The sequence below is a fragment of the Lactuca serriola genome, chromosome 4 (genome assembly GCF_051521515.1).
Source record: "Lactuca serriola cultivar US96UC23 chromosome 4, Lser_US96UC23_V15, whole genome shotgun sequence".
Lineage (NCBI taxonomy): Eukaryota > Viridiplantae > Streptophyta > Magnoliopsida > Asterales > Asteraceae > Lactuca > Lactuca serriola.
Genome location: NC_136411.1, coordinates 308593787 through 308603271, shown reverse-complemented (window position 1 = coordinate 308603271; position 9485 = coordinate 308593787). Strand labels below are relative to the sequence as shown.

Here is a 9485-nt window from a genome sequence, read left to right as displayed (position 1 = left end):
CTGATATGTATAATAGACACTAATGAATAAATCAAAATGAAAGATAAGTCTTGAACGAGCTCCATCTTCCTTAATCCTTGCATTGGTACCTGTCTATGATGACCTGAGGATACAAGTAATTTTGAAACAGAGTATCAGCTTTGAAGCTGGTGAGATCATAAGTATTTTAGTGTCTTAATTTGTATGTAAATACTTGTATGTATTTGAAATGTAAGTATTTGTATGTATACGAATTGTAAGTATTGAAAATGTAAATGAACTGTATATATGAAAATGTTTGTAAAACAACTGTAAACGTTTGAAAAGCCCTAGAAATCCCTATGATTCCTATTAGTAACAAAAGGAGTCTTCTACCAAGACTTAACTGTTCTCAATGTAGTCTTCTACCAAGACCTAACTGCTCTGAATGTAGCCTTCTACCAAGGCATCTAGTGTCTGTACGTGTGTCTCTTGTAAGAGTATGTATTTTCCCAGGTATGACTATCATTAACCAAAAATATAGTTTCTACATTACCGTGCGTCGTGTGAATGTTCACGAAGTGAATGTAAATGGGAAAACGAAATAGTACTATGGTGTAGTGTCGAACTACAACCGTACCAATTACCTTAAGTCTAAGGTAATCTTGTAAGTACTGTAGCATTTGTAATAAATAACTACATTGGTACTCAGCTGCCTTATTTGAGGGATAAGGTATAATGTGATGTGTAGATCCCAGGCTGTACGCTCCCTTATCAAAGGGATTTTGGGACCTACCCACGACCCCTACATATCTGCAAGCCGTGAACATCCACATTACTATGATCATGTATACTTGATATAACGATCACAATTGCGTTGTGATTCATCGGTATAGTTAGATCCTGAACTGGTTCCATGCTATAACACCTAGTGACGTCTGTTCTATGTATATGTAAGCGTACTCATGTAAGTGTGATCATGTAATTGTACTTATGTAAGTGTGATCATGTAATTGTATAGTAGTGTACTGTAATGTTCTACGTGTGCTAGCTGTAATGTGTGTTCTCTCTCTATCTAGCAAGTACAGTAATGTAATCGTTCTGGTATCGTTGTATATGTTCTCTTTCTAGTATAGTTGTATATGTTCTTCTCTAGTATAGTTGTATATGTTCTTTTAGTAGTAAGTATAGACTCGTAAATGAACTGACTCATTGTATGATATCGCGTTCTAGTAATAGCTCTAGTATCTTCCTAAACTACCCATATGGTAGTTTACTAGTAATCTAACTGGAACGTATGGACATGGATGTATACCCTTGCTACCCAAGGGCATGGGATGAACTGGAAGGGCCTTGATGACTATATATGTACATATGTTATATAACTAATATTTAAACGACCTTCGGACGAGTACCCGATATCCCACCAGACCACATCTCAAGCGCGAAAAGGAAATAGGGTGGATAGCCGTCCTAGGTCTTTTAAACATTTCTTATATAACTATACATATAGAGGCATGCAATTTATAACATAAAAGCATAAAATAAGTTTTTTAAAACCTTTGAACATAATTATTATCTAAGAAAAGATCGACTTGATGTCAATTTATAAAACGTTTTGAAGGCATGGGTTTGATAAAACAACTTTGGTATAAGGAAACATTTGTTTGAATCACAATTGTAAGTAAGTCTCAAATAAAACATACGGAGTAAAATGTACAGTGTAATAAGGAGTTTTAAACACATAAAGTGTTTATGAAAAACATTTGAAGTAAATTGTTTGATAAAACGGCTAATGAGTAGCCAACCATTTAAATGCTGCTTATTAATCACATGTGATTAATATAATAACTAGCATTATTCTACTTGTATCCCCCCCCCCCCCCCCCCATATAACATTTGAAAATAGTCAAAACATTGATTAAGGGGTATGAACTCACCTGTAGTGAGTGGTTATGATGAAAATGTTGGATCAGTTGCTAAGTATCAAGTGGTGGCTTGAGTACACACGCGAATCCTATTTAGCATATATTGGCATATATATGAATATAATTAATGTTATGAACAATTTAATTAATGAATTGGGACCACCTTAGGGACTAGTGAACACTTATATTGAAGTGTTACAACCATAAATGATTGTACGAAGGGTTAAAAAGCTATACAAGGGAGTGTATGGCCAAAATACAGACTATATGTGTGTGTGCGGCCAGGTGTGCTGCCAGCACGTGTGTGCGGCCATGTGTGCGGCCAGGTGTGCTGCCAGAAGCGTGTTCTGCCAGAAAACATGGTGTTCTTGGTGTTCTTGGTGAAAGATGTTACCTTTCCGGATGATACTTGAGAGGATTTTTGAGTCCTAGCCTTGCAAGAGTGTAAGAAATGATCAAAATGACCAAGGATAGTACTTATAGGAGGGTGTGTGCGGTTGGAGGTGTGTGTGGTTGGCCTGTGTGCGGCTGGCTAGCCACACACTCTAGTGTGCCGCCGCACACACCAGGTTTGGTGAGTTTGGCCCGTTTTTCTAATACTACTCCCAATCTAATCCATCCTCCGACACGTAACTTAAATATACAAATCTTTAAGCACTCTTTTAGACCCAAAACTTCATTATAAAATAGCAAGACGAAGCTAACTTTAATTATAATGATGAATGTAAGTTAGAAATTTCGGGTTGTCACAAATAATGAGGGGGTATTTTGATAAAAATGTTATTCATTTTTAGAAGTGGACTATTATTTTGGGCAAACCAAAAAGGAAAGATGGACTATAATTTTGGGACAGATGGAGTATGTCGGATCGAAATCATCTTTCTCAAATTAAGTTTGCACAAAAAGCTAAGATTTAGTGGAGCATAGAGGGTGATGAGAATTAAAGTTTCTTTCATGGTATTCTCAATTGTAAGCGACGTCAACTAACTATTTACGGTTTGTTGATTGATGCTGGTGGGGGTGGATGAGCCGACGCCGGTGAATGAGGAATTTCTTAGTTATTATGAGTCTATTTTCTCGAAGCAGCGTGGGTGGCGACCTAAGACTGAAGCCCCTTTGTTCGATACTCTTTCTGCCACGCATGTTCAACATATTGAGGGTCCTTTTACTCGTGATGAAATCAAAAAGGATATTTCGGATAGTGGTTCGTCTAAAGCATCGGGACATGATGGTTTTATGTTTGGTTTCCTCAAGTGATATTGGGATCTTGTAAAAGACGATGTGGTGGCTTTTGTTTGCAATATTTACCAACATTCTTCCATTCTGAAGGGGTGTAATGCGTCTTTTGTTACTATGGTCCAGAAAGTTAGAGATCCAAAGATAATCTTGGATTTTAGACCTATTAGTGAAGGATGGTCTTCATTTTGCTTTAACTAGAGCTCAGGAGGCTAATATATTCGTGGGGGTTTCTATTTCTGGGACTGAGATGTCACACCTTCTTAATGTTGATGATGTCATGATTTTAGCTGATTGGGATCCTGAAAACGCAAAACGTATTATTCAGATAATCATAAGTTTTTATATGGTGTCGAGTCTTAGAATCAATTTACATAAAAATAAATTGATGAGAGTTGGAGTTTCCTATAATCAAATTGTGGAGGTAGCAAATAGGATTGGATGTGCTCCAGTTGTTCCTCCTTTATTTCATCTAGGTATCTCGGTTGGCCAGATTATGTCTCAGATTACTGCTTGGATTCTTTTGTTGGATCGGTTCCAGAGTAGATTATTGGGATGGAAGGCCAAGCATCTCTCCATTGGAGGTCGCCTTACTTTAGTCAAGTATGATGTTGACATCCGTGACTCCACTTTCTGTTATCTCCTTTGTGTAGACTTTGATGGCGAATTTATTTTGGGGTGCAGACTTAGATGAAAAGACGTATGTATTCGGTTCGATGGGATAGAGTCATCGCTTCTAGAGGAGAGGATAGGTCAGGTGTTGTTAGTTTGGTTTAGTTTGTTCTAGTTTGGTTTAGTTTGTTCTCTTATAACATAGCTATGATTTTTTTTGGTGGTGGTGGAGATTCTATCATTTTCCTAGTTTATTGTGGGTTCGTTTAATAAAATCTATTTATGATACAGATTGTAGTTTAAGATCTCTTATACCTAAGAGATCATTTACCGGTCATTGGAATGGTATTATTCGTATGATGGGACAGATGGGCAATTTACTTCAACGTGTGTGTCCTATTAGAGTGGGAGATGGGCAATTTACTTCATTTTGGCATGATGTGTAGTTGGGATAGTTGCCCTTGGCAGTCATTTTCTACATAATTTATACCCTAGATAATCTTTGTTATTTTACGGTTAGAGATCGTCGTTATTTTACAATTAGAGATCGGGTTGCCATTGGATGGGGGTTGGAGATTCTTTTTACTACATTTTGGTATTTATGGAACTTCCGCAATAGCAATGTTTTTGGCACGATTTTTCCTAGGAAATCGAGCATTTTTAATGATATTGTTTGTAAGGCATTTTTTGGATCTCTAATAGATATACGCAAAGAGAGTCAGGATGGTCTTCCAACAACATAATCCTACTTTTGCTACAAGTGATTGTTCTTTTCCGAAACCTAGCTACCTTTCTAACAAAATCTCCTCCACTAAAAAAAAAATGCAGATCAATTGTCATAGCAATTACCACACACTTGCGCAAACAAAATTGTTGAGAAAAACACTATTTATTAAAAATACCAAAAAAGTACATTATATATATGCTTTTGCATAAAACTATATGACCCACAACCCCAACATCAATGGATTTCCCTCTCTATAAAGCTTCATCAAATCCAAGGGGTTTTCAACTATAAATAAGAGATTATGCTCACAAGTCACAACCCCCAAATTAAACCAACACTAAAAGTGAGAAAGAAAGAATTACAATTGAATAACTATAACAAAAAAAAAAAAAAGTCAAGAAAAAACCAACAACAAAAGATGGGTATAGCTAGTAGATTTCATTTCACATACCAAATCATGATCAAAATCTGAAAATCATGATCAAGATCAAGATCAAGGCTGTTGTTGAGCATCCATGAACCCTGCATCAACAAGAACTTTTTCCCTCTTAGCCAATTCAACATCTTCATCAACCATCATCTTCACCAACTGCTCAAACCCAACTTTGGGTTTCCATCCAAGAGCTTTCCTAGCTTTACTCGAATCACCTTTCAAATTATCAACTTCTGTTGGCCTAAAATACCTCTTATCAATTTCAACATGATCTTTCCAGTTCAAACCCACATACCCAAATGCCTTTTCAAGAAACTCCTCCACTGTGTGTGATTCCTCAGTTGCCACCACATAGTCATCTGGCTTATCCTGCTGTAGCATCAACCACATTGCTTCCACGTAGTCCCCTGCAAAACCCCAATCTCTTGAAGCTTGTAAATTCCCCAAGAATAGTTTGCTTTGCAGACCGATCTTGATCCTGCCTACTGCCCTTGTGATCTTTCTGGTGACGAAGTTTTCACCTCTTCGTGGTGATTCGTGGTTGAAGAGAATGCCATTGCAGGCGAAGATCCCGTATGCTTCCCTGTAATTAACTGTATACCTGTTCCAGATAAACAATGTTTGATAAGCTTCGGATCTGGAACTGAATATAAAATGTGTACTGGAAGATGGAAGAATTAGATGATCCTAGTTCAGATTAGCTCAATTTCTAGTAGAATGAATCGAATTGAAAGATTTATTAGTCAGTTTAAGGAACATTCAAGTATTATTACCAATGAGCGGCACATTTGGAAGCAGCATAAGGCGATCTCGGATGAAACGGAGTATCTTCCGACTGCGGTGGCGGAGTTGATCCGAACATCTCAGACGAGCCGGCCTGATAATACTTGACATGAGTCCGGCCGCTAGTGGTGATATGCGACCTTAGCGCTTCTAGAAGGCGTAGCGATCCAGTAGCGACGACATCAGCGGTGTAATCAGGGATCTCAAAGGAAACAGCGACGTGTGATTGTGCAGCGAGGTTGTAGATCTCATCGGGGGAAATTGTGTCGATCCAACGACGGAGGGAAGAGGCGTCTGTGAGATCGGCATAGTGAAGCTTCATACGAGCCTTGTGAACATTGTGAGGGTCGATGTAGATGTGGTTGATCCGTTGGGTGTTGAAGTTTGAAGACCGGCGGATCAGACCGTGGACTTCATATCCTTTATCGAGAAGGAGTTCGGTGAGGTAAGAGCCGTCTTGGCCAGTGATTCCGGTGATCAGAGCTACCTTCCGTTTCGATATCGACAGTTCTTCAACGCCGTTGGTGGTGGTGGATTGAGATCTGTCGGTGCCGGATGCCATTGTAATTTTGACTAGAGAAGTGGATGTGAGAGGGTTTTGTTAGGGAATTTGCATTCGTGATTTATAAGAAACTATCAACGGAGCGAGTGGAAATCACGCGCTTTCTTTAAGCACGATTATGAATTATATGCTTGACAGTCCAACGTGGTGACATTAAACCTCAGATCTGTCCATGTCGGTTAGGATCACCGTCTATTTTAGATTACCAATTTTCATTGTTTCATACTTCATACTTCCATTTGTGTGAAAAAAAAGGGCAAATATCATTAATTTAATCGATGTTAATTCATTTATCACAATTAATATCAGTTTTGTTGCTAAATGATGACGTTGTATCTAATATATGTTCATATTTCATTTGATTACTCATGTTTATTCTAAAGAATTATTGTTTTTAGGATCAGGATCTATTATTCTTTCAATGGTAATAAGATTTTTCAGAAAGAAATGATAGAATCATAGAAACCTTTTGGTCTATGTGGAATTGATGATAGGAGTAGTATATGATCGTTTCATAGATTAATTGGTGATGTTGTTTGTGATGACGAAAAGTTCACAAAAGTTTTTGTTTTTAGCAAAGTTGGAAAAAGTATGCATATTTATACTCTAGTTATTTATTAATGAATTTTGTTAACAATAATTGCTTTCCATCTCCCATCAAATAATATGTATAAATTTTAAATTCAACAATTTTCTTATTCATTTTAAAATGAGTTTATCTCAATTTCATGTTTAGCATTGTGAAGAAAGAAAATTGTTATGTCTGTTATTATATTAATTCATTTGATGGTGGCTTGAATGAGTGAGTCGCTGACAGTTATGATGTTTGATTATATATTCTAAGCAATGATGCAAGCTCAAGAAGCCAACTTAAAGGACTCGAAAACTAATCAGATACTTAATGACCCTTTAAATGTTCTATCAGCACATGAGAGAGAAAATGCAAAATGGGTAGATGATACGAAAAAAAAAGTAAAAGAGATCTAGAAGAGTGGATACGTGATGCAGATACAAAGATTGGTGGGCATTGAAAGAACGAGGTCGTGTTTATAATACCTGACACGAGTTCGACTATTAGTGGTGATTTCAAACCTTAAAGCTTCTAGAAGGCGTAGTGATCCGGTTATAACAACACATAGGCGTAATCAGTGATCTCAAAGGAAACACGTACATGTGAATGTGTAGTGAGGTTGTAGGTCTCGTTGGGGGAAATGGTGTCGATCCAACGATGCATGGAAGAGGAATTAGTGAGATCGCCGTAGTAGAGCTTCATACGAGCCTTGTGAACGTTATGAGGGGGATGTATATATGATTGTTCCGTTGGGTGTTGAAGGTTGAAGACTGTCACACCCCAAAACCGGAACGGCGGAAACGTTCTGGGGCGGAGGACGCCATGTACAGTATCACAACAAAGCATAATAGTAAACAAGCAACAACATCATCCATTGCATTAATAATATAATTTAATACAAGTGTGTTCTGTATAGTTTATAAGACACCAAAAATATGAATCAAAATAAAAGATGAGTCTTGAATGTGCTCCATCTTCTCAAAAGCTGGCATCGGTACCTGTCTACTGATGACCTAAGAATACAAGTTATTTTGAAAGAGTTTATCAACTTTAAAGCTGGTGAGTTCATAAGCATTTTAGTGTCACTATGAAAATGTTTGTAAGTGTTCGATGTATAAGTTTGTAAAAGTTTGTAGCAAATGTTTGTATCTCCTAGAAAATCCTATATTGTCTACTAAAAGTAGTCTTCTACCAAGGCATCAAATGTTCTGTATGTTTGTTTCTTGTAAAAGTGTGTGTTTTTCCTAAGTGTAACTATTATTAACAAAATATAGTTTATACATTATTGATTATGTGAGAAGATCACAATGTGAATGCAATGGGAAAATAATAAAGTACTATAGTCAGTGTTGTAAAACTCGCCGAGTTGACCGATTACTCCTCCGAGTACTCGCTACTCCCCCCTTGCCGAGGCGAGTTACATAATCCCGAGTACTCCCCGATCGGCCCCTTACGAACTAAGTAGTGTTGTGAAATTCGGTCAACTCGGTGATTAATCTGTATAATATACTTAATGATTTATTATTTAACACACACACATGTGATTATTACTACATATATATCTTAAATTTTCAGTAATTATTCACAAAGTGAGACCATTATGTGTTTTTCATTTTTTGTGTATTCACATGTATCCAATTTTGTTATATATTTCAATCAACTTATGATTTTATCTTATGATTTTGACATATATAATTTCCCTAAAAATATTTCTACAGAAAATTCCAAATCCGAGTACTCCCCGAGTACTCCCGGGTACTTCCGAGTACTCGTTACTCGGTAGTCGGCCGAACAGGTACCGAGTAACGAGTTCTACAACCTTGACTGTAGTGTTGTATTATAGTAACTACTGTTGTACTAACTACCTTAAACCGATTGTCAATTAAGGTATAATGTGATATAATTAGAACCATACTTGATCGACTTAGTAAAACACGACGCTCTAAGACGTCTAAATGGTATGACATTCGTCACCTGTAGACCTGCAGGTCCCACTGTAGCTAGCAGCAAGGTGTAGGACGATCAGTCCAGTATAGACCTATACACAAATTCACGTTCTCCCTCCAGGAGACTCTGGTTACAAAACAAGCCATAGCAGTGATGTCATGCCCCGAAGTAGTGACTCACATTTATGTTATAGTATTCTTGTATATGTATTGTATATACTAGTGTAGTGTATGTTCTCTCTGTCTAGTATGTAGTATGTTCTCTTTGTTTCTCATCATAGTATGTTCTTTTGTATAATGTATAGTATGTATTGTTTCTCGTTATAGTATTCTCTATCTGTTTCTCTTTATAGTATGTATTGTTTCTCATTATAGTATTCTCTATCTGTTTCTCTTTATAGTAAGTATTGTTTCTCATTATAGTATTATTTATCTGTTTCTCTTTATAGTAAGTATTGTTTCTCATAATAGTATTCTTTATCTGTTTCTATTTATAGTAAGCATTGACTTATGTATGAACTGACTCCTTGTATGTTTCATTGTACTAGAAATAGTGAGTGGTGACTTCCTAAACTATACCTATTATAGTTTACTAGTAGAGTTGTTTGTATGACTGAGTGTGTTGAACTGAGATGAAAGATTTTATGTCTATACCTATATACAAAATATATAACTAAGGAACAAACGACACTCGGACAAACAACAGAGTACTCTAGGTCCACAACCAAA

At 36.8% G+C, this 9485-nt stretch overlaps 1 protein-coding gene across 1 annotated transcript; it reads right to left on the bottom strand.

Annotated features, from left to right (window-relative positions):
* Positions 1 to 4604: 4604 nt before the first annotated feature.
* Positions 4605 to 6292, bottom strand: LOC145097271 (GDP-mannose 4,6 dehydratase 1). Its single transcript, XM_079034808.1, has 2 exons — positions 5668 to 6292; positions 4605 to 5495 (listed from the first exon to the last, which is right to left on the bottom strand). The coding sequence occupies exons 1-2, from the start codon at positions 6237 to 6239 to the stop codon at positions 4955 to 4957; spliced, it is 1113 nt and encodes a 370-aa protein (XP_078890934.1). The 5' UTR covers positions 6240 to 6292; the 3' UTR covers positions 4605 to 4954.
* Between the last annotated feature and the right edge of the window lie 3193 nt (positions 6293 to 9485).

Excerpts from the sequence above, each read along its gene's own strand:
- LOC145097271 (XM_079034808.1), bottom strand. The coding sequence starts at position 6,239 with ATGGCATCCGGCACCGACAGATCTCAATCCACCACCACCAACGGCGTT. Across the intron at positions 5,496-5,667 it reads TCCAAATGTGCCGCTCATTG|GTATACAGTTAATTACAGGG; the intron begins GTAATAATACTT and ends TATCTGGAACAG.